General features: G+C 39.4%; 1 protein-coding gene across 1 annotated transcript in view; it reads left to right on the forward strand.

Moving 5' to 3' along the window:
* Positions 1-27177, forward strand: part of LOC136877557 (targeting protein for Xklp2) — a 238789-nt gene that overhangs the window by 109043 nt on the left and 102569 nt on the right. The window contains exon 7 of the mRNA XM_067151698.2: positions 22984-23145. Within this exon, the coding sequence (XP_067007799.2) occupies positions 22984-23145 (162 nt within the window). The remainder of the gene's footprint in view (positions 1-22983; positions 23146-27177) is intronic.

A 27177-nucleotide genomic window follows, 5' to 3' on the forward strand; every position in this document is an offset into this window, starting at 1 on the left:
GACCTACCTAAACTACCTATTTGTAGTTCAGGTAATCTTTCTGCTCTCAGCCAGTTGATTTGGGTAAGTGAACTGGTGAGGCATGTCACAATAGTGATAGAATACACTTAGCACCAATGAGTACATCTTAGAGATGTAGGTTTTGAAGTGACAGGTGTGTATTTTAAATGCTTACATATGTTCCATTAAAAACGGTTATCAGATTTTAAGACCATAATGTATGACAAACTCAAAGAAAGTGGTTTCTAATAATTGTGACGTACTATTTTAATTGTTAGTGTAAGCAACTGAGGATGATCCATAGATCGAAACTAGTATTCAAATTTAGATGTAAATAAATTATTTTTACAATATATAAAATATTGATTCGGTGGGAACATCAGAAAACTATGCAATTGTGAGTCATAAACCACTAATACAGAAAAATGAAGCTAATCAGACATGACATGAAATTTATATCTTTCGCAAAAGTGAACGATTTGCTATAAATTTCAATTACGATATCATCATGTGCTAAAATTCTGGCTGGTAGTTCAATAACATTGGATACATCATCTACAGAGGGGCAGTCACCGCTACCAATATCTTACAAAGAAAATCAGCAAATTCCCTTTTTTGTATGTGGTTTTGCCCACATATATTCAAGTCAGTTAAGTGGCGTATTTTGAAAAAGGTTTAAAGAGGAGATTATTTAACACAATTGTAAATAAATAATTGTTTGGCGATAAGCATGCGGCACAAGAGACAAAACCTTTATGAAATCTCTCCCAAGAACAATAATCTCTAAAGATAATGGGCAACTTGATGTCTTTGGAGTGTACAGACCGGGAAAGGGTAGCGCTGATGCTGATTCAGAATTACTTGATAAGATAATCAGCTATGTGGGAAACGATAAGGAAAGGAACGTGATTGTAGCGGGTGATCTCAATTTACCAAATGTAAATTGGGAAGGTACTGCGAACGACAGGAAGCATGACCGACAAATTGCAAATAAGTTAATATGGGAAGGGCATCTGATTTAGAAAGTGATGGAACCAACCAGAGGGAAGAATATTCTGGATATGGTGCTGGTAAACCCAGATTAGCTCTATAGAGAAACCAAAGTAATAGATGGTGTTAGCGATCACTAGAGCCCGGATTTCCATGCAGTGTCAAGTGTCAAGATGTACATGCAGTCATGCACTGTCATGTGACAGAGGCATGCATAGTAAACTGGAAAATAATGCGCTGCAAAATTTCGGTTCCTTTTGAAACATTGCACAACAACTACCTTGGTTTTACACCGATGTTTTCAGGAGACCGAACTGATGGTACACGTGGTCGCTTTTCTGCCTTCACACTGCCTTGTTATTCAAATTTTTTGTATAAGCAAAAGATGGTGTTCCTTGCTGGTGCCTACCAAGTTTGAAATACAACTCGAAGTTTCCTTTGTGTCACTGTAACGTCCAAATATTTACTATTAAATCCAAAAATCTTCAAAATATGCATTATGCATTGATTTTCTCCTAAAGGAGCCAAAACATGCAAACATTCAGGGAAAACAAATGGTTTGTGGGCTGCTGTCTCGGTGACGCGGTGTCACAGAAATGTGATAAAAGTTTTGTTTTGTTCGTCTAACATTGAAGAACAAATGAGCCGTCAATGAGTAATGCACAATAAGGTTCAATTTATAGCAATGTGTAACTGGGGCACCTTATGCCTAAGAATTACAGAGATCGACGTGGAGAATTCCGGCTTGCATCGAAGTTTGCTCAAGCAACAGATATGAGGGTGCTTGCTTGATTGAACTATAGGACTCTACCGTAATGTTGGCTCGCAGAACCCGGGACCATTTTTCCACGTTATACAGTACATCTACTACTGAGAGACGGAGATAATGTATTCCTGGCATCCTATGTGACAACCAAACGATTGTTTGGAGCCATAAAACAAATATTTGCAAGGTTTTGGAAGTGTAACCAGCTTGTTTAAAAACATGCATTTGCAGGGAAATCTAGTGATCACAAAGCTGTTTTTATGGTAGTAAAGAACAAATGTGAAAGAAAGGAAGTATTAAAATTAGAACTATTAGGCAGTACCATATGGCTGATAAAACAGGCATGAGGGAGTTTAAAAAATTAACTATGTTCGGTGGAAAACGGTAACTAAAACTGTAAAACCTTTCTGGAGGCTGGTATTGCAGAGCAGTATACTAAAATTGTTCAAGAAATGGCAAGATACAAACTCTGTTTCTGATAGGAAATTAACTCTATTTGAGGAAGCCCTTTGCAGCAGTGAAATTAGAAAATTGTAGTTTTATTACAAGTAATGAACTCCATTCTGGTTCTCTCATCATCATCATCATCATCATTTCCCTTTATCCAGCTGTAGCTGGGTAGGGGCAAATATGGTTCCTCTCCACTTTCTTTGGTCTTTCCACCACTCCTCCACCTGTGTCCCAGTTCAGGTTTCTTTCTATAATACTGTGTTGGATTGTATCCTTCCATCTCAATCGTGGTCGTCCATATATCCTTCCATCTCAATCGTGGTCGTCCACGGCCTCTCCTTCCTTGGATTTGCATTTCCATCACCTTTTTTTTTTTTTTGGCATTCTTTCGTCACTCATTCGCTTTATGTGCCCAAACCATCTTAGTCGGCTCTTCTCTATTCTATCATTCATTTTTTCCACTCCAATTTCTTCCTGGATTTTCTCATTCCTTCTTTTGTCTCTTCTACTCTTCTGTATCATACTCCTCAAGAACTTCATTTCGGCTGCCAGTATTTGACTCTCATCCTTCTTTGTCATTGTCCAAGTTTCTGCTCTGTAAGTTGTTATGGGTACGTAATACATCTTGTACATAGTATCCTTTGCTTCCATTGGCACATCTTTGTCCCATAACATGTTTCTTACAGTATGATACAAACAACTTCCAGCTTGAATCCTCTTATTAATCTCAGCATCCAGTCGAGCATTCTCCATTAATTCACTCCCCAGGTATTTAAACATTTCCACTACTTCGAGGGGCTTGCCTGCAAGTCTAATCTGACCTTTCCCTTCTTTCTCCCCTCTAGTCATAACAAGTTTTACTCTTTTCTACACTTATTTTCAATCCACATTCTTCGATCTTCCCATTCACCACATTCAACTGTTTGTGAACCTTCCTGTCGTCTTCTCCCCAAATCACAATATCATCTGCAAATATCATGTTCATTTCTCTTCCTCCATATGCTGCTTTTGCTGTTCTCATGATGTCATCCATCACTATTGTAAACAGGATTGGTGACAGAACACTTCCCTGTCTCAGCCCACTAGTTATTTTGAACCAACTTGTCCTGCCAACTTGTGTTTGCACGCAACTACAACATTCCTTATATAATGCCATGATCATTTTTATTAATCCCTGTCTCAGTTCCTTTTTGCACCAGACTGTCCCAAACTTTCGTCCTAGGGACACGGTCATATGCCTTTTCAATATCAATGAATGTCATCACCATATCATTCCCGTACTCCCAATGCTTTTCCATTAGTTGTCTCATAATGAAAATGGGCTCTATTGTTGACCTTCCACTTCTGAAACCAAACTGATTTTCTTGTATCTGATTCTCAACCCTCAACCTTATTCTACTTTCCAGTATCCTTTCCATTATCTTAGCAACATGGGATATTAGAGTAATTCCCCTGTAGTTCTTCAAAACTTTATTATCACCTTTCTTGAAAATTGGGATGATTATTCCTTTTTGCCAATCCTCAGGGACCTCCTTATTCTCCCAGACATTCCTGAGAACCCGATGTCCACTGCAGGCCTACAGCTCCAGCTGCCTTTATCATCTCCACTGAAATTTCATCTATTCCATTCTTCATCTTTCTTACTGCCATTTCAATTTCATTCAATTGTAATTTCTTTATCCATTTCTTTATCAACTAATTCCCTTTCCTGGTCGTCCATTGAATGACTGTCATCCGTTCTTATGTTCAGCAGCTTCTGAAAATACTCTCTCCATCTCTTTCTTCTTTTTCTTCTGGCTTTGTTAAAATTATGCCACCTTCATCCTTCACAAATCTGGTGTTTACTTGATCTCTCTTTTTGTTTCTTAAGATACCATACAGTAATTTCTTGCTGCCCTGCGTATCATCTCTCAATTTCTGTGTGAATAAGGCCCAGCTTTTCCTCTTTTCTTCCTCCACTACTTTCTTGGCTAAATTCTTTGCCTCCACATATTTTCTTCTACTTTCTTCAGTCTTAGATGTTTTCCATGCTTTCCATGCCATTTTATTTTCCTTCACTTCAATCTTTACCCTATCATTCCATCAGTGTGTCTCTTTATCTTTCACATTTCCTGATGTTCTATCACATACCTTTTCTGCACATCCAACCACTGCTTCCTTAAATCTTTTCCATTCATCTTCAACATTCCCCACCTCTGCCCTGGGTACCAAGGGTATTATTTCCCTTTTAAATTCTTCTTGTATGCTTTTCTCCTTCAACTTCCATACTTTAATTCTTTTCTTTCTTCTTATGGAGAATATAAGTATAGCCAGGAATTTCTTTCTTTCCTAATAGACGTAAATAGCTTCATAGCCACACCTTACAAGTAATAACATACTTGCCAATGCTTCCGGTTTACCTGGAAACTTTCCGGTTTTTTAACTAGTCTTCCAATTTTCAGATTTATTTTTAGTTCTTCCTATTTTTGACCAATATAACCTCGATACGGTCAATAATTTTCCCCTAGGATAAATCATTGTGTGCTTGTATACTGTATGCAACCTCATTTTCAAGTGTGTTTATTTGGCAAGTGTATCGTCCGTCTTCGTGTATCGTGTTTCCACTCGCTACAGCATCGTGTGTGTTTTAAAGCTGGGAATTCGGGACGGCAGTCATCCTATACCAACATCTATATCAGTCATCCTATAAGCGAGAGAGGTGATCGGGGCGAAAGATTGAGCTTCTTGTTCGCGCACTGTTAAAATCGTTTTTGTACGTAGTTTCGTTGGAGTTGTAGGCCACGCGATTTTTCTTGTGGTTCTGTGCTTCTCCTCTGTCAAAGTCGTATGTTAATAATGTATGGGATATATTGATCTGTTCCTTATGTGGTAGCTTCGCTTATTTCAGTGCATTTGTGTTCATTCTTAGTTCATAATTTGAATGAGTTGAATGTATTTCAGAGAGCTGCGACAGTGAGTTTCTGGTATTTTCTCTTCACATTATGGCCACAAAACCTAACATTAACTCAAGGTGGATAAGCTATTGAAATTATTAAATGGATAAATGGTGACTAAGATAAGTGTAAATAACAAGATTGGGCACCACCTGCAAAACAATTACAGGAATAATTAACTTTGTAGAGCAACGAGCAACTCCCTCTCCCAAGGCGACGGTCATCAGGCTGACGAAGCTCCAGACTTAATTTATAATCTTACCTGTTACTGTTTTCTCCTGAAATCAAATTTCGGTAGCATGCCAGGTTCATCCTTACTCCACTGATAAAAGATTTACTGCAAGTTTCATTCCATGACTTTACTCCCAAAATAATAAAATATGACAAACACCAACAAAAATAATCACTTGATGAGACCAACTCGTGTTTGCTGTTTACAAAGGGCAAATATACAAACAACTAAGAACCATCAATAAAAATTATTTTCATTATATAAATTTCATAACATACCTCAAGGTAACAGTCCCACTGCACTCCCTACTGCTACAGAAGAAAAAACCTAATCTAGTAAAGAAAAGTACGATGACTTTCTCCACGTATGGATACACCCTTCTTTACTCTTATTCTTCGATGTCTTGAGTCATTCCCGATTGCCGCACAGGTTAGTGTGACGCCTCACGTTTCTCCAACTGAAAAGCTGCATACTCGGCCGACGATTTCCTTTACCAAGAATTAGCTCTGTGCACTACCACACAGCCACTCCAGAATGTAGATTCAGTATGCACCCTCACATCCACTCTACATTATTTCATAGAAGAATAGTATGATTATTATACAGAGTTTTAGAAACAAACACTTATTAGTAGTGTCTTTTACAGAATAGCCACGGGAAACTCGTTAGCATCTGTGATTATAGAGTGCTCACTTCGTAATGGATACTGAACAACGGATAGGAAACTATGCAAAGTAGCTCCTGCGCACCGGTCTGAATGAGAATCAGAATCAGAATCAGAATGACTTGCCGCACACGCGAACATACTTATACTTACTTATATAGGCTTGCTACTTGTGGTAATGGCGTCCCAAAAAGTTTACTGCTAGCAACGCCCTCACAGGCACTTCTTCACGCGTCACACAGTCAACCCAACCTTGTTTAAAACAAAGCCCTCATATTGGCTATCGAGTGTCTGATGCGACATACAATGTCTACTCGTATACATTCACATTGATCAACTCCAATCTTCAGCCTATACTACCTGCTGTACACCGGGTTTCCAAGCCACTTTGTTGCAACACTTTCAACTGACATCAACCGTCTTTCCCAATATAGCCACTGTTTTCAGTTTTGCTCAGTTCTTGAGCAACCTACACTGCCATGCCATGTGCAGACTCTTACACAAATTAAAGTTACACTGATACAAAATTCCCTACTACAAATTCTTCTTAAAATATTATGTTTTTACATTATAAATGAAAAAAATTATACTATTTTCATGACTACAATATTACAAATTATTTTGCTACAATATCCTAACCTAAAAAGTGGGGAACATACACTTGTGCAGTTACAGTATAGCTGTCGACCAAGGAACCACTCCGCTGGGGAATAGCCAGTGACACGGTTGATGCGTCGTTGCAGGGCAAAGAGTGACTGTGTTATGACGGTTCGACATTCGATTTCCTTGTCTCTTAGGTGGACCTGAGCATCATTTTTAGCTCCTGGTTCAGTTGTTCCATTGGATTGGCCCTTCGGTTGTAGATAGGGGTGGTCCAGTGCTCCACACCTTATTCACTCGTCATTTGCTGCCACTTACTTGACTTGAATTGACTTCAGTTGTCTGACAGTATGCACCGCGGGTAACCGTAGAAGCTGAATACCTCATCTTGCAGAAGACTGGTGACGAGACCTGTCATGGCTCCTGGTATTGGAGAGGCCTCAGTCCATCTTGTGAAGAGATTGATTACTAGCGGGTCTGTTTTACCCCTTGGTATTCTAGGGCAAGGACCCATCAAGTCCAGGACTATGACCTGCCAAGGGCATTGCGGCAGTCTTCCTCACTGACTGGAATCTGCATTCCTGTTGCTGGCCTTGGTGCAGGCGGAAGATGTAGTACCCTTTCAAATAATCCAGGATGTCTTTCCGCATGTTGACCTAGACGAATCTACGTCGGTTAGACTGATGTCTCTTCACCTCCTGGATGTCCGACCTCAGTGCTGTCATGGAACTTCTCGAGGATGTCCAGTGTTCTCCCCAGAAATTTCCATCAGCCGGGTGTCAGGAATGAGTAGTTGGGCGGGAATACCACTTAAAACTTCAATATGAAAAAATTCAATTAATTCCCCTCAGGGCATTAACATCAATATCAGACAGGTAAATAATAACTGCAAAATTGAACTATTTGAGTGTTACCACGAACAAGATATAACAGAGTATTTTGAATGTTAAGCGTTCTGCTCCTTCCAAATCATGTAACATTGGGCTTAGGCCTACCAATCGGTTGCTGTGGACCTGTGGTCTGCCATACGGGTTTGCGATATCAAGTTACAAGTGACATCATGCGGACTAGAGGACTCGCATGCGATTCCACACTAATGCAGACACCGCTCGTGCACGACACTACGTGGTGGTCAAGCTAAACATTTGATATCCACTGTAATTGATGCAATTATGCTGACAATGATTTATCATCTTAATTAACAGTTTTACAGTATTCACATGTTAATTTTGGGTCCCCAATGACTCAAATATGTATTAATATTGTGTAATTAACACACATCTCGGTTATACTGCCGGCGGTCTGTAAAAACGGCAGGGCGGTCCGCCCATTAAAAACGTCCTAGGGAGAACACTGATGTCCATCCTGTGCTGCCTGGAGATCGCCACTACTGCAGACGTGTCGGCGAGGTGCGATCTGTACATTGAGTCATCCGTCAACCCGGAAGTTCCTGTAGCACATCTTGAATTCCCTCGTGACGAGCCGACTATTGGTGGTCTGTCTCATAATCCACTGTCATGGTTCTACAGGGCTTGTCTTGTTCATAAGGACAGGTTCATTAGGTTCGCTCTGGTGATTTTGTGGAAACTCCCTCCCTACGATGGTGCTCCTCACTTCAGGTTCCATTGCAGGGTGCCTAGGTAAATTGTCTGCTCCTATATTCGTCGATCCTGGGAGGTGAGACATTGAAATCAAATTCTGTGATTAACAGAGCTCATCATATTAATTTAGATTTTGAGCCAGAGACATAGTTCAACCATTTGAGAGGTGCATTATCAGTGTAGAGCTGGAACTTCCTTCCCTCCAAGTAGCCTCTGAATTTGCCCATTGCCCACACCACGGCTAGGTCTTCCTTCTTGCCAGTGCAGTAGCATTGTTTGATGGGCGATAGCTTTCTGCTGGCATACTCGAAGTCCCTTCCGCTGTCACTCCTCTCCTGGAATAACACTGCTCCTAGGCCGGAATTGCTGGCATCCGTCTGCAGACACATCTTCCGTCGAGGGTCGGGATGAGCTAGGCAGCGAGCGTTGTATATCGCTGCCTTTTAATGCCTTGGAATGCTGCCTCTTCCTTGCTGATCCATCGGAATGGGCGGTTATTATGGAGTAGATTGGTGAATGGTATTGTCTTCTCTTCAAAGTGTGGCACAAAGTTGCTATACCATCTACACAAGCCAAGGAACTAACTTGCTTGTTGCTTGGTCCACAGGCGTTCAGCTTCCTCAATAGCTCTGTTCTTCTCCGGTTGCCTTTCTAAGCCTTCAGATGTTAGGACATTCTACACAGGACTGGGCAAAGTGGCACTTCTGCAGTTGACAGGTCAGTCCATGAATTTTCAGTCGTTCCAGCACTTTCTTCAGGTGTACAAGGTGTTCTTGAAAATTTTTGCTGTGGATTAAGATGTTGTTGAGATAAACTTAGGAGAAATCTCAGATATAGCCTGACAATACCTTATCCGCCAGTCGCATGAAGATTGCAGGAACATTCTTCAGTCCAAAAGCATTAACGTAAACTAGTACAATCCTCTCTGCGATTAGTAGCCTATAGAGCGTTCCAACCTTAAATTGCAGTACAGCGTAGATGGAGCACGCTGTTGCGAAATCGACTGGTGGAGATCAGGCTCGAGTGCAACTCAAACAGGGCGTCACAGTTCCACATTTTTTGTTTGTAATTTTAAGTTCATTCATTCATAAATTCATATTTGTAGGATGGTAAAATAAATACAACATACCTTAATCACTGGCGTTGCTCTCAGTCATTGGATGTACACCTTCTATCATTTCTGCAAGGCCTGATGTTCCTGGTTTGGATGAACCGTGTTCGGGAGATGAACTTGAGGATGATCCGGACGATGAAGAAAGTCGTATTAAAAACTTTTCATCGTCGGCATCGTCCTGTAATTAGTCTGCTTTCCACAAATCTTTCATTTTTCTTTACTTATTTCACGTAATTTGCCCAGTTGTCTTATGTTTTATGGCATAAAAATGTTAGTTCAGCATTTGGAACAAAACCATGTTCATTACCCGCGTGGACTAAACAAATCACAGTCCTCGGCTTTTCGGTGGCCTAAGTCCCGAACTCACCCCTTCAATGGCGGCCTGCCGTGCACTTTTCACTGTCGTATCCTTCCATTCTTTTGTAACTGTCTACCCAATATTTACCCACGATTCATCTGTGTAAATTATAGCTTTATTTTGTGCCCTCAAACGTTTTATCTCCCTGAGATATCTGTGCCTCCAATTAATAATGTCATCGGTTTCAGTGACAGCTACTTTATTACCCCGTCTTAAATAACGAAAGCCTTTATCATATAAGAAGCGATACAACATAGTTTTGGAAAATCGTGGCAAAGAATCTCCTCCATTTACCCGACTCAAAATCACGTTCAATGTCGGTGGTATGTTAGCAAATAAGAGAGTGAACCACCCGTCGGACTCCACTTCGCACAATTTCATCATATTTAATTTTCCTTGCATTTTTCTGCCGTTCTTCTCTCTCTCTCTCTTTTTTTTTTTTTTTTTTTCGGGAGTTCGTAAAGGACCATGTGTGTGTTCCTTCTTTATAACATAGATTGTTGTTTCGGAACAACCTGTAGCTTTAGCTGTTTCACTGACTGCGCTGCTCATATTCATAGTCGTTAAAAAATAATCCAGGACGCTCATTATAATATTGCGTTCTTTTCCCCTGAGTTTACCTACGGAACGTTTCTTTTTAATTTGACGATCCATTGTACATCCTGCATTTTTCTTTGAACTAAGAACCCCCCCCGCACGAACACGAGCACGAACTGACAACTACACAGACTACGCAAACACAATCCACTTGTCCTCAAGAACTATACATTTATCACTGATCTTGTCCTGCTACATGGCTAAATGGTTAGAATGCTGGCATTTGGTCCAGAGGGTCCTGGTTTCGATTCCCTTTAACCTTAATTGGTTAATTCCAATTCATTAGAATTCATCATAGGTCGCCTATGCGACGTCATCTCGAAAGACCTGCACTCGGCCTCTTCGGAGGCCACACGCCATTTAATATTGTGTGTATATATATATCACTGATCTTTATTTAATCAATCTAATAATACTGATTAAATGAACACCACTGCACACGGCTGTCAGTATATTTAAAAGCTCAGTCAGCAGAGTCACTCGTGAAACATAAACAAACGAGACGTTCTCCCTGTCAAAAATTAAGAGATAACGATATAAGGACTTAAGGTATGATTTAAAAATAACTTCCATATCCGAAGACCGTTTGCTTTGCTTTAACCATGCCATGAACCTTCTGCACTTTTTCTTCGGAATTAGATCCCCACGCACGAGCACGAACTCACGAACCACACAAACGAAATACACTTTCTCTCAAGAATTGTACATATGTCACTGATATGTATTTAATCATTATTATACATACTACTGATGAAATGAGCACTGCACTGCATGCGACTGTCTGGAAATGTTAAAAGCGCATGTTTGGGAGATCACTACCAGTACTTCAGCCAGCCAGACAGCCAGCCAGCTAGCTGGGTCACGCGCGAAACCAAAATTCAAGGAGATATTCTTCCTGTCACAAATTAAGAACTAAGCAAGATAAGAACTTCGGGATTGTTTTAAAAATAACTTCCATATCTGAAGACCATTTGCCTGGCTTTGACCCCCCATGCAAATTCAATAGGAAAGACGCTGGCCAGCGACTGACTTTTTCGTGTCTGCACATAAAATTTCCTGAACATGACTAAAAATAAACGCATATAATGCATTTTGTTATCATTTAAATTTAAAAATAAACTTATCTACATCGAACTGAAATGTTCCTTTACCAGCAGTGAAAAAATTAGGAAAATAATTCATATAAAATAGGAGTTACGACATAAGTTCTATGCAATGAAGATTTTGCATTTGGCGAAAATTTCCATTTTATTACCATTTTCACACTACATTTTTTTTTTACATTTTTTTGTTAACGGCATCAAATGCGCCTTGAAATTCTGTACGTAACACGATATTCACCCATTTTAACCGATAATATTCTGATTTACGGATATTTGGCAAACCTGCTGCATTAGAGTAGGACATCGCTAGCCGCAAAACATGGGAGAAGGAAAGAGACGGAATTATCCCATTACTGCTGTACTGCAATTTAAGGTTGGAACGCTCTATAGAAGGTTCCTTGAGCTCCATTTGCCAGTATCCGGAGTTGAGATCCAGCGTGCTGAAAATCCTAGACCCTCTTGTTTCAGCGAATCTTTCCGGTCAGGCATGGAGTAGGCGTCACCTACGGTCTTCTTGTTCAACTTGCGGAAGTACACACACAGTCGATGCTCCCAGTTCTTCTTTCTTGGTAGGGCGATAGGTGAAGCCCAACAGGATGCGGAGGGTTTGATGAGACCTTACCCTTCCATCTCTAGAATCTTCTGAATGACGAAATTGCACTTATCCGGGTTGATTGGGTATGGACTTTGCTTCATGGGCGAGGAAGTACTGCATTCAGTGGTGTGCGTTACAGTGGTAGTCTGTCCTATTTTATCAGTGATGACTTCTGGAAAGTCCTTTAATGCGCGTCTCAGCTCCTCCTCCTTCACTTGGTCGAACATACGTTAACTGGATATCTCCCAGGTCTATGTCGACTTCCGCATCTTTGCGAGTCCTGAGGTTTCCATTGTGCCAGGCAACCCTCAGACATCTCTTTTCCCCAAAAGAGTTCATGAGCTGCATAGTCTAGGATCACCTTGTATTCTACCAGAAAATCATGACCTAATATGATGTCGGGTATTAGGTTCCGAATCACTGCAACGTTAATCACAGTAGGCAGGTCCATGCATTTAGCGGTTAGATTAGTTTGTCCTTAGATGGAATGGGTTGCCCCATCCGCTGCTCCCACTACCCTTCCGGGATTGTGAGACTTCATAGGCGGTAATAATCTGGCAACCGCCCTGTTCACAAATGAATTTTCGTTGCCTATTCTCAAGATAATAGCTGGGCGAGGTTGGCCTGTTCTGCTCACAGTTTGACCAATCCCTCTCCTACTTGACCAGGGTTGCTTGTCTGTTATGTCTTGAGGCGCATTCCTTTTCCCTGTCAAGTCCCCCCCTCAATCCAGAATGGGCTGGACCTAGTTGTCAGACACCAAGGTTGGGCATTTGTTTTTCAGGTGCCCCGCTCTTCCACACTGGTAGAATTTCCTAACCGAGCTAGTCTCTTCCGTTGGTTTGCTCTTGTGTTTCTCTTGTGTGGGTGAGAATTTTACGCAGATCATCAAAGGATCTCAGTTGTGATACTTTCACTAGGGGTCAAATCTTATTGTGAAGTAGCTCTATGATGTCTGGTGAGATCTCGTTCTCGCTTCCTTCTGGGTGCAGCTGCTTGAAGAGCTGGTACTTCTGCCAGACGAATGCACTAGCTCTCATGCCGGTTGTTGTGCCTCTGTCAGTAGCTTCCTTTTCACAGAGCTCTTCACCGCTTTGGAATTAAACCTAGCAAGGAATTCACTCTTGAACTCAGTCCATTTTAAGCCTTTGAAGTTATTCCACCAAGTAGCGGCTTGCCCTTTTAACCGCGGTGTGATGAGTTTAACAAAGGTGTCCTCTGGTAGATTAGTCTTTCCTAATAGACTGACCGACCCCTCGATGAAGCCAGTCGGTTTCTCTTCCAGTCGCCCATGGAATTCCAGAAGGCTCTCTGTAATCACCTTCGGGTCTACGGCAGGTGTCCTTTATTGCCGGTTAGGTTGATGGGGTTGGAGGCGTGGCGATAGGTCCTGTTTGAGTTTCTTCTACCATGATAAGGATGCTTTCTCTTATATTCTGCACGTCTCCCTTGATGGTCAAAATCAGGTTTTCTAACCTTCCTTCAACAGCAGAAAGACAGCTCCCAAAATTTCCCCCAATGGCAGAGATACGGTTTTCAAAATTTCCCTCAACTGTAGAAATTCTTCCCTCGACCTGTTGTGTTATGCCGGAAACCTGGATTTGCACCTCCTCCTTGAGGTTCAAGATGTCCGCTTTCAGCTGGCTTACCCTACTATCGATCTGCTCAACCTGTCCCAGTTGACTTGATGTCCGATATCTGCTGTGTTAATTGTTTGGTGACATCACTGATTTGGGATGAAATTTTATCAAATCTACGGTTGAAATGTTTGATTCTAGGCACTTTTCTACGTTGTAAACCTGCCTGTACACTTGCGATATTTGTCTAGTTAAAACTGTATAAGGTTCAGAAATCTTTTCATTTACTTTCAAAATTCATTCTGAAATCTTTTCTTTTAGGGTGGAATTAACATCTGAAAGTTAGTCATTCTGTTTAGTTACGGTGGAATTAACTCGTGAATCAACGTCTGAGATTTTGTGATTGAGTGCCTGCATCATGCTCATTAAGTTGGAACAGATTTTGGTTATATTTACCTCCACTTCCGATGACGTGCCCGGATGTTCGACAACCTGTGTAAAAAAAAAAAATCTTTTCGGGATCTTCGCCTTTTTTGACGAGATCTTCTCGTAACCGCATCTTCAGTAATTTCTTCTTCCGGTTCGTCGGAAGATTTCCCTTTGTGAGTTGGTCTTTAAGTTGTTGTATAGACATATCTTCCAGTATCACTTGAATTTTGTTCTGATTCCCACTTACACTCGTTTTCACCTGAAAATCATTCTTCAGTTCTGTCAGTCACGGTCGCCAATACTGTAGCCACAAAGGCGCACACACAAAGTGCTGTCAATTGTGTACACTATTTTATTTACAAATAATTTATGCATATTCTACACCCATGCACTAATGATTCTGCTATCATGAACAAAACACTTCTAAGAATAAGAAGACTGCACACTTGCATGTGAACCAACTACCAACGTAATAAATTCATATACTTTACTTCAAGCATTAACAAGACTTATACACAAGTCTCATTAAAAGTACTACTACTACTACTACTACTACTACTACTACTACTACTACTACTACTACTACTACGGAATGGCTGGTGTTTTTGGTGCTCCGCATATTTGCATAATTGAGTGGTGTTTTAAAGGCTGTGTATCGATATATATTGTGATTATAAGTGGAAGTGCTGCTCTTCAGTACGTGGTATTATCTCTCTTTGAAGAGCTAGAGAGACATCCCTTTTCTGTCAAGGTACTGTAAAAAAGTCATTCATAATCCTTTAAATGATTTAAGGCTATGTCCTCAAAGAGAAAAGAGAGTAGAGGTATTGAGAGTAGCAATGTGAAATTCAGAGAGGTTGAAATAGTTGTAGAAAACCAAGGCCTGTCACAAGCAGGAGAGCTTAGCGGTGTGAAGCGGATGGTGGCCATAGGTACTATGTCGGATGAGGAGCTGGACGTAACCATGGAACTACAGAGTACGAAGACTACAAACCAAAGAATATGATTAGAGGGGATGCGACTAGAAATTAGTCAAGTATAGTGAAGACTTATTAGCATTAGTTAAGATGACTCCTATACAGTAGCAGGTAGGGACCCTCTTCGGAGGCAGCCCTACCCAGGGAGTGGCGCCCCTGCCTATGTGAGTCCCAGAGCACACTGACCCGGTGTGTAACATCTGGTATGGGTCCCAGCTCAGGGTTACGAGTGAAGACCTCAACGGCATCTACGGCGGAGAAGGTGGACTTCGGTACGGCGGAGATGGCGGAAGGGGCATACCCGTAGCGTCGGTACTCCAGAGGAGCGGCTACGAAAGGCGTCGGTCTCCATGTTAGGGGCGGCCTAATTTTGAACCTGGCAGTAGGTATAAAATGCCTTTGGGTGTGGCGAGCCCATTGTAACAATAGCCTATATGGACAAAGCAGATATGGTGCCTCGGAAAAGGTTAGGGCGTCCCCTGCTAAAAGCGACGCGCAGCTCTTCAGGTGCTGGGGGAACTGTGAAAAATGGGCAACCAGCACCAAACTACATCAAAATTGCAACAATTAATGTACTGACACTGACGGGAAAGACAGAAGAACTGGTTGACTTCATGATAGAAAAAGATACAGCCATACTTGGACTGTGCGAGACCAAGAAGAGGGGTACAGGGGAGATCTCTCTGAGAGAAGGATACAGGCTGTATTACAGCGGAGGACCTGAAGCAAAAAATGGAGTGGCCATCATACTTAGAAGAGAAATCCAAGAATATCTGGAATATAGAAAGTACCTCAGCGATATGATGATGATGATGATGATGATGATGATGATGAGACTCCAGTTTGAAAATGGCGTGAAAGATCTATTTCAGTTGTATGCCCCACAAACTGGTTGCATAGATGAACATCTAGAGGACTTCTTAGAGGAAGTGGAGAGACAGATAGAAGATAAGGAAGTACTATTGATGGGAGATCTAAATGCACAAGTTGGAATGGAAAGACAAGGAAAGGAAGATGTTGTAGGGGCCTTTGGATATGGAAATTTAAATCCAGAAGGCGAGTTGTTGGTGGATTTTTGCATGAGGAATCAAATGATTGTTGGAAACACCTGGTTTAGGAAGAAGAACAGTCAGAAGATTACAAGGTATGGTTGGGGAGACAGACGAACAAAGACCATGATTGCTTATATAATCATAGAGAAAGAACACTGGAAGAACCCTGTAGATGTAACAGCCATGCCTGAAGAAGCCTTTGGTGGAGATCATAGAGTTGTGATAGGAAAATTGAAAGTTGGAAAGATTGAAAAACCCCAATTAAGAAGAGAGAAAAGAATTAAAGTATGGAAGTTGAAGGAGAAAAGCATACAAGAAGAATTTAAAAGGGAAATAATACCCTTGGTACCCAGGGCAGAGGTGGGGAATGTTGAAGAGGAATGGAGAAGATTTAAGGAAGCACTGGTTGGATGTGCAGAAAAGGTGTGTGGTAGAACATCAGGAAATGTGAAAGACAAAGAAACACACTGGTGGAATGATAGGGTAAAGATTAAAGTGAAGGAAAATAAAATGGCATGGAAAGCATGGAAAACATCTAAGACTGAAGAAAGTAGAAGAAAATATGTGGAGGCAAAGAATTTAGCCAAGAAAGTAGTGGAGGAAGAAAAGAGGAAAAGCTGGGCCTTATTCACACAGAAATTGAGAGATGATACGCAGGGCAGCAAGAAATTACTGTGTGGTATCTTAAGAAACAAAAAGAGAGATCAAGTAAACACCAGATTTGTGAAGGATGAAGGTGGCATAATTTTAACAAAGCCAGAAGAAAAAGAAGAAAGAGATGGAGAGAGTATTTTCAGAAGCTGCTGAACATAAGAACGGATGACAGTCATTCAATGGACGACCAGGAAAGGGAATTAGTTGATAAAGAAATGGATAAAGAAATTACAATTGAATGAAATTGAAATGGCAGTAAGAAAGATGAAGAATGGAATAGATGAAATTTCAGTGGAGATGATAAAGGCAGCTGGAGCTGTAGGCCTGCAGTGAACATCGGGTTCTCAGGAATGTCTGGGAGAATAAGGAGGTCCCTGAGGATTGGCAAAAAGGAATAATCATCCCAATTTTCAAGAAAGGGGATAATGAAGTTTTGAAGAACTACAGGGGAATTACTCTAATATCCCATGTTGCTAAGATAATGGAAAGGATACTGGAAAGTAGAATAAGGTTGAGGGTTGAGAATCAGATACAAGAAAATCAGTTTGGTTTCAGAAGTGGAAGGTCAACAATAGAGCCCATTTTCATTATGAGACAACTAATGGAAAAGCATTGGGAGTACGGGAATGATATGGTGATGACATTCATTGATATTGAAAAGGCATACGACAGTGTCCCTAGGACGAAAGTTTGGGACAGTCTGGTGCAAAAAGGAACTGAGACAGGGATTAATAAAAATGATCATGGCATTATATAAGGAATGTTGTAGTTGCGTGCAAACACAAGTTGGCAGGACAAGTTGGTTCAAAATAACTAGTGGGCTGAGACAGGGAAGTGTTCTGTCACCAATCCTGTTTACAATAGTGATGGATGACATCATGAGAACAGCAAAAGCAGCATATGGAGGAAGAGAAATGAACATGATGTTATTTGCAGATGATATTGTGATTTGGGGAGAAGACGACAGGAAGGTTCAAGAACAGTTCAATGTGGTGAATGGGAACATTGAAGAATGTGGATTGAAAATAAGTGTAGAAAAGAGTAAAACTCTTGTTATGACTAGAGGGGAGAAAGAAGGGAAAGGTCAGATTAGACTTGCAGACAAGCCCCTGGAAGTAGTGGAAACGTTTAAATACCTGGGGAGTGAATTAATGGAGAATGCTCGACTGGATGCTGAGGTTAGTAAAAGGATTCAAGCTGGAAGTTGTTTGTATCATACTGTAATAAACATGTTATGGGACAAAGATGTGCCAATGGAAGCAAAGGATACTATGTACAAGATGTATTACGTACCTATAACAACTTACGGAGCAGAAACTTGGACAATGACAAAGAAGGATGAGAGTCGAATACAGGCAACCGAAATGAAATTCTTCACGAGTATGATACAGAAGAGTAGAAGAGACAAAAGAAGGAATGAGAAAATCCGGGAAGAAATTGGAGTGGAAAAAATGAATGATAGAATAGGGAAGAGCCAACTAAGATGGTTTGGGCACATAAAGCGAATGAGCGACGAAAGAATGCCAAAAAAAAAAAAAGTGATGGAAATGCAAATCCAAGGAAGGAGAGGCCGTGGACGACCACGATTGAGATGGAAGGATACCATCCAACGCAGCATTATAGAAAGAAACCTGGACTGGGACACAGTGTTGGAGGAGGAGTGGTGGAAAGACCGAAGAAAGTGGAGAGGGACCATATTTGCCCCTACCCGGCTACAGCTGGATAAAGGGAAATGATGATGATGATGATGATGAAGATGACTCCTAATACCAAAGCGGAGATAAAGAAAGGTATTAAGGAAATGGGACGAATGGCAGTAATCATTTGTAGTCGCTCGTGGGAATGGGAACAATTTGATATGAATGAGGATCCAAAGTTAGGAGTGATTTGGAACAGGGATATACCTTTAGTAAGTAAATAACCTGTGATGTTGGGACACAGGCGCAATTCTGTGACAGAGTGCTAGATAGAAGCTTGGAAGCTACGTGCTTTGAAGGTTTCATTGGGTTCCGTATTGAAGTGGGATTACAGTAAATGAAATTAAAATTCTTTCAAGGTCCACCTGTTCAGTACAATGATGTTTTATTGTGATTCAGTTACATGTCAAGTGGTCAAAAGGTACTAGTTTTGGCATCTATGTGCCATCATCAGCCTTAAGTACAAATTATACAATTATATATATTCCTAAAACATTCAGAACACATTTTAACACATTATAAAATACATTACATTAATGATACATGAGATAAGTTAAAATTATGTCACAATTGATTGCTGTATTATAAAACTCTTAAAATTCCAGCTGTTCGTTATATTGTTCAGTCTGTGTACATCCGGGATAAGTGAATTTTTGCTGTTGTATGCTGTGTATGTGAGTGACACTTATTTACTTGATATTAGGTTCCGGGGAAGTTTACTGTGATCATGATCTTGCATGATCAAAGTAAAACTAAAAATTTGAATGTTCCATTCTGCAAAATAGAAAAAAATACAGGCTCTGAGGGACTCTCTACAAATCATTAATTACCTTCTATACCTGAACATGAGGACTCTCTACAAATCATTAATTACCTTCTATACCTGAACATGATTAACAATCCTCCTCTCCCACCACTGGAAGAATAAAATACAATAACAACATTAACAATTATACATTCTTACTTTTTGATGGTTTTTAACATATACATACGTATCCCACGTCGTTCCATCTATACGATGGGTCGGCGACTGAAACCCCTCCACAAACTTCTGTCGTTGTACTTTTTTCCTTCTTCAATGGTGTCCTTGTTGCAGAAGGTCATTTTTCACTATGTCTGGATATCGCATTCTTGGCCGTACTCTTGGTCTGGAATATTTTAACTGCAGATCATACATTTTTCTGGGTATGCGATCAGGATCCATCCTTCGCATGTGACCATACAATTTGAGTCTTCGCAGAATTATGTTATCCTGCGTTCTGCAATCTGAACCATGTCTCTGATGTTCTCATTACGAATTTTATCTCTTCTTGTTTTGCCAACTATCGCTTGGACAAATCTCATTTTAGCTGGCTGAATCCTTGCTTCATCCTTTTCCCTCATGGTCCAGGTCTCACTCCCATATGTCAAAATTGGCATGTAATAAGTCAGATAAATTGTTCGCTTGCATTTCAATTACAATTCTATTGACATTGTAACCTGATTGCATTCCAGATCTAAATGGTCACTTTCACTGGTGGACAGCCGACTTCTTATTCCTTAATAAATATCTCTCTCTGTGTTCTGAAGGTTGACTAGTTGACCTTTGATACTGATAGACAAGTGTTGCAATAAAAATGGATATCAGTAGTCATTATGTTCAAAGGCAAGTTTTACAGATCGAGTGGCTCAGATGTTACAGTGCTTGGCCATTGTGACAGAGTTGATCCGGGCTCAGTCCAGTGGTATTTGAAGGTGCTCAAATAAGCCAGTGTCATATCAGATGTGGAACAGTCTTGTGTAATTCTGTAACTTTCTTAGGACATTGCTAGCAGAATTGCGAAAATTATTTAAATATAGGGCCAGGGTCAAAAACCACTCTTTTATCAATATTGACAAAATTACAAGTTATTTTGACCTGGCAAACATATAGTGCTGTGTTGAATCAGAACTGTTGTTATAGGTTGAAAATACAGAAATAACTGCATACCTTCTTATCTTCTGTAATGTCTTTTTGAACATAGTTCAATAAAACACTGATGTTCATCCTACCACTGCATGTACATGTACTTGTGCATGATTTGAGTGGTTTCAAAAAATTCCTGTTTATTATTTGTTGTAACATTACAAAATTATATAGATGGACAAAAAAACTCGCGAAGTTTTTATGAGCCTAAAAGTGCTTGATATGTATGCTCCATGAGTGACTCTACACACATCAACTCTATAGTCAAGTTCGTCCCACACCCGACGTAGCATGTCGCTGTCACTTTGACCAAAGGCGTTCATGATGCGGACCCGCAGTTCTGTTAGATCAGCCGATAATGGTGGCGTAAAAACTGAGTATTTCACATAACCCCATACAAAGAAGTCGCCAGGGGTGAGGTTACGAGAGCGTGGAGGCCATGGCACGAGAGTTTGATCTTAATTCCTGATACGACCAATCCATCTTTCTGGAAGGCTGCTGTTCCGAAAGTCACGAACATTAACATAGAAATGAGGTGGAGCACCTGTTGGTAGATGGAAGTTCGTGCTATCCAGATAGATGTGCCCTGTAATGGATAATGAAGAAGAAAGGACTGTAAACTTTAAATTTTGAAATAGCACACACTCAACAGTTTCTTCAGGCACACTAGGCTGGCCTGTTGATTTTCGCTTGCACAGGCATCCCGTGGTTTTGAACTGTTGATACCATCGGCAAGACAGAAAAACTCACAACGTTTCTGTTTCTCAAGAAGAATTCTGTAACTTCATATTAAGTCTGCGCAATTCCAACACTCATCCATGCAGCCCCATCAACAGAGCTTAGTTACTTAATATGCCAAGTATCAAATTTTCTGCTTAAGCTGATACAGTGTATCAACTCTTCACAGATTCTTAGAGAGTATCATCTTCACATTTGATACTCAAACATTGTACATACTTCTATACTTTTAAGTCATGTTATATTATGTTCATTCGTAGTACCATAGCACTCGGTCCACAACTGTTATGTATTACCAGGACCTACTGAATTCCACCTGATACATCATGTGTCTAAAATCATACTGAAATTGACCTATAACACAGAGCATCTCATTTGTACTTTTATACCCAGACTTTTTAACATGTATAGTGTACTTGTATTAAATTTTGCTCACCTGTGTCACTGGTAATATTTCACTTTCATTTGCAACATTTTGAGCGCCATAGCACCTTGCCTAATGCAACCACACATCATATTTGTAAATTATAAATTATATATTCATAAGGTTCTTACTGCTTAGAAACATGTTTTAGGATTTCGTCAAATATTCTGTATGTTTAAATATGGCTGATGAACTCGAGTAGGGTTGAAACTAGTCCCATGTAATCTAAATACAGGCATTGTAAATATAACTATATATTGAATAGGTGGAAAACTCTCCTGTTTATAATTTATATGCTACATTGGGTTTGGGACGAACTTCACTATAGAGTTGATGTGTGTCGAGTCACTCATGGAGCACACACATCGAGCACTTGTGGGCTCATAAAAAACTTCGAGTTTTTCTGTCTATCTATATAATTTTACAATGTTACAACAAATAATGAACAAACATGAATGGTTTGAAACCGCTCAACTCATTTGTGTATATATTCTGCATACCTCATTGACGCCTTTTTTGCTATTTTGCTTTACTTCGCACCAACACAGATAGGTTTTATGGCGACGATGGAACAGGAAAGGCCTAGGATGGGAAGGAAGTGGCCGTGGCCTTAATTAAGGTACAGCCCAAACATTCGCCTGGTGTAAAAATGGGAAACCACGGAAAACCATATTCAGGGCTGTCGACAGTGGGATTCGAACCCACTATCTCCCGAATGCGAGCTCATAGCTACGCGCTCCTAACTGCATGGCCAACTCGCCCGGTCATTGACTCTTTAAGAAATAGTGAAGCACCCAAATTTTGGCCAAGATTCCTATTCTTGTTCTCATGCTACAGTCATAGTTTGTTTCAAAGGAATTTTTCTTAAATTCCAGTTTGTTCTTCCTGATGGTACTTCATTACTTTTTTGAAGTTTATTGTAATCTTGAATATTTCTCAAGTATCTTTGTGATTGTTCTTAAAGACGTTTGAAACATGATAAAACACAATTTTTCAATAATTTTAAACTCTTGTATACATAGCTATTGAAAATCTTTACTACTATTATATATCTTCTTAAAGTTCTTTATGGCCCATCAGTTCCATGTGCTGTTTAAAATTCAGCTCCATAAATGAATACCTTTTGTGTTTGAAACATGCAGTGCATCTTAAGACTACGTTGTATTGACAGAACTCTTATAGAGGTTTGTATATGAACATCAAAGTGTACCAGTCAAAGTTGAAGGTTACTTTGATTTAAAGAAACTCAGGTTTCTTGGAAGTTTCAAAGTAATAAATTGTACAGATTTACTTCTGTTCTTTACTACAAATATATTTGCTTTACACATTGCTTTGCTTATAATTATTTATTACAATTATGTAGGGGATTATTTATGAAGTCATAAATTGATTTGGAAAATTCAGATTTGGAAATGAGATTGTTCATAGCACTATACATAATTTGTGTTACTGGTTTATCTATTTTATGTTTGGTTTCATTTTTACAGGAATTGCCAGAGGAGCCACTGTTCAAGTTTTCTGCGAACGCTGTTCCTAAAGGATTATTTAAACACCCGTTGGGTTTACCGGATAAAAAAGTAATTCCTCCTACTGTACCAAAAACCCCTCAAATTACAAAACTTAAGAAGATGAAAGTTCCTGTTCTTCAGGTAAGTGTCTTTATTCCTTTCAGGTATCTGTTTGCTTACTGTCTGAACCACAGAGGGGACTAATAACTAAGGCTGTAGTGTCTCATGTTTGAGTGACCTCAATACTTACATTTACATACCAGTATCAATAGCAGTATGAAAGGGATTCATTTCAACGTCTGCTTCTGATCTGGCTTCCTGTTGTGGTGTTTAAAGTTTCCTTCTACCACTCTCAGCTTTTCAGGCAAAAATACCGAACGTCTAATTTTGCACCAATCTTCGAGCTGTTCTTTCTGAAACTTGGAAACGCCTAGCTTCTGTGGATGCCGAAAAACAAAGTGCAATCACTGCCCATATTACACATTCATTCCTTTGCCACTTTGTTGAGTCATGTCAAAATAGTCAACAGCAAAGTCCTGGGCAGCATTGGTGTCGTTAGTTATTATTATACAGTTGTATCAGCACACTAAATTTTATTTCAAAACCGGTTTTTGGACTCTTAAAGCCCATCAGTGTTGAAATTATTTTAAACCATTCGATTTCACATGAGTGTGTTGTCACAATGAATTGAATTAAGTTTTAAACAGTTGAAATGGAGCCCTGTTGAGATCAACTGTAAAATACAATCATACATACATACATACATACATACATACATACATACATACATCATTATAGACTGTTATGCCTTTCAGTGTTCAGTCTACAAGCCTCTGTGAATTTACTAAACGTCGCCACAATCCTCTGTTTGCAACTAGTGCTGTGGACTCATTTAGTTCAATACCTCTTATCATTAGAAACTGAGTCTAACCACTGTCGTCTTGGTCTACTTCTACTTCTCTTGCCCTACATAACATAGTCCATAATTATCCTAGGTAACCTATCCTCCTCCATTCACCCCACATGACCCCACCACTGAAGCCGGTTTCTGCGTACAGTTTCATCCATAGAGTTCATTCCTAAATTAGCCTTTCTTCTCATTCCGAGTACCCTCCTGCCATTATTACCACCGGTTTGTACCAGCAATCATTCTCACTACTTTCATGTCTGTTACTTCTAATTGATGAATAAGATAGCCTGAGTCCACCCAGCTTTCGCTCCCGTAAAGCAAAGTTGGTCTGAAAACAGACCGATGTAAAGATAGTTTCATCTGAGAGGTGCGTTCCTTCTTACAGAATACTGTTGATCGCAACTGTGAATTCACTACATTAGCTTTACTACACCTTGATTCAATCTCACTTACTATATTACCATCCTGGGAGAACACACAACCTAAATACTTAAAATTATCTACCTGTTCCAGTTTTGTATCACCAATCTGACATTTAATTCAGTTGAATTTCTTACCTACCGACATCAATTTAGTCATTGCACCTATTTTCAAGTTCCAAGATATTAGACTGCAGGCTTTCAGCACAATCCGCCATTAAGACCAAGCCGTCAGCATAGGCCAGACTGCTTACTATATTTCCACCTAACTCAATCCCTCCCTGCCATCTTGTACTTTTCAGCAGATGATCCATGTAAACTACAAACTAATAACTAAGAAAAAGAAAAAAACAAGTGTAAAAGTATGCACAGGATACATATAAAAATGATTGTACAAAATATGACATACAGTAGGAGGGGCTGGTTTATCCCCATGCTCAGGCTGTTGATCTAGTATTAGACAAACGTTCAGCTTTAAATACAGAGCACACTAGAAGCACATAATGCGTTAAGGTTGTGAACAGTATGCTGCTTGCGACTGTTTTATTTACAATTTTATCAGGTTCCATCATCTGCGCCAGGAATATCTCAAGTGTTTTTGTGGGTACCTAGTTCAAATCCATAATTACCATTAACAATTAATTTCATGTCCTTTTCAATTCCTAAAACATTGATTGTTGTTATAAATGTGTTGCGCAAAAGCTGAATGTTTGTTGTACTCTTCTTTGAAATGTTCTTGATTTAAGGTTCAACCAGTCCTTCCTATGTAAAACATTTTGCATTTGTTATCAGTGAGCCTGTATACTCCCTAATTGGTGTAGACATTCTTTTGTTGATACAATTTGCATTATATGTATGTTCTGATATTTTATTTCTGTTTCTAAATGCTATTTTGAGTTGAATTTAAAAAAAATATATTAGAGATTTTTAAAACTTCATTTCCAAGTTGTATAAATGTTACAAATTCTACGTTCAGAGATTCCTTTCTTCTCATGTTTTTTGTTTTTTTTTCTCAATTTTCTTTTTTAATTTTGATTTTGTCTATCACTTCTGGGTTGTAGCCATTTGCTTTAGCAATTTGTTTTATTCTAATTTCTTTCAGTTTGTTTTCATTACTCATGGGAATTTTTAATAATCTATGAATATAACTGTTGTTCCTGGGTGTGGTGTGTGCTACCGAGTGTCTTTGTCAGACACGTGGTAGCAAATGAAATTGAGAAAATCAAAAACAAACCAATCATAGGAAACAAAGAAAGTAGCACACACCAAAAACTAACCTAAAATAAAAAATAACTTAATTGTAACTAAAGCAGACAAGGGCAACATCAGTCATCCTAAATAAAGAAAACTACTTCCAAAACACCAATTGAAATCATAAAAACAAGCAACATAAAGGAAGTAACGAAGGACTCCACCAGGAATTTAAACACAAAAATAAAAGAAACTGCAGGACACACAGTTCATAACAAACAGAAAAGAAAAAAAATAAAATAGTCCCGATGAACCCAATATGCCCAACTTTAAAGTCTCTCCCAAAAATCCACAAAGAGAGTTACCCCGTTAGACCCATAATAAATTGTCGAAACAGTCCCTCATTTCAACTATCTACATTTTTACAAAAACAAGTTAGAAATAAATAAATAAATCAATCAATATCAAACTCTTTGGAAGCCATTTCCAAAATACAATCGATGGAAATAAATGAGCAAACTATAATGCTGTCATATGATGTGACCAACATTCCTATTAAAGAAACCATAGACTTAATAGAAGAAAACGTAAAGAACCAAGACAGACTGCATCACATTGAAATTCATGAAACTGTAACATGAAAATATCAGTATTTATTTGGGCATGTCTGCTTATGCATTGAAATTTACCATATTCGCCCATTGTTTGGAACGCTTGCCTGTTTGTGAAGTCTACCATGCAAATTATATTTAAGACTGTGTATCCAATTAGTAAGTCATTGCTGGATCCTCCTTATTCGCTCAATTTGTGGTTAGAAAAGTTGCGCGCTTGTGCATCGTGTACTTCTGCTCTGTGCACTGTGAGTACTGTCACTTACGGCTTCTCGGGGAACAATGAGCTTGTTGCCTAACTGCCAGCTTCCAAGATGACTGTGTTCACCCGTGTTGTTAAGAAGACATTTGCGCATACTCGGAACGTGTTAAAAATGGAGTGGGATACTCCTGGATAAGTGTGAGAAAGCTAAGGCTATGCCTTAGATCAATTTCTTAAGTGTGCTCCAACCTGTTTTTAATTTATTAGAGTAGGAAGAAAACATTGTGCGAGTGTTAACCGTTACGTAATGTAAGTTGTGAAGTTCGATATTGCACACAAATATGTAAGTACTGGATAATTATACTTATTTTAGCAGATCTCATATGGCCATGGATTATTTGAAGTGAGACCTGTAATGGTGATATAAATGATAATAATAGTAAATAATAATGATAATGATGATGATGATAATAATATTGATGATAATATTAATGATAATGATAATGATGATAATAACAATAATAAGGCAAGATCCCCTATAATTCATATTACTGAGAAGTTTCAAGATGAGCATGTTCATAGATTTCACACCATCCAGTTATGTCAGATGGATAAATAGAGGCCGTGGTAATAGTGGTAATTTCGAAGTACGAAGATAGATTGCATTCTCGCCCAACGAATGAAATAGCACAGTGGAAACCATGCATATGAGCATAGAATAACAGAGAGGGTCAAGTCAAGTTAGGAACATGATACGTGAAGACTAAAAAAAAAAAAAAAAAGAAAAGCATAATAAATTTTGAAGACAAATGTATTGAAACAAATCAACCTCTTTACAAA

Source organism: Anabrus simplex, chromosome 7, assembly GCF_040414725.1.
Source record: "Anabrus simplex isolate iqAnaSimp1 chromosome 7, ASM4041472v1, whole genome shotgun sequence".
Classification (NCBI taxonomy): Eukaryota; Metazoa; Arthropoda; class Insecta; order Orthoptera; family Tettigoniidae; genus Anabrus; species Anabrus simplex.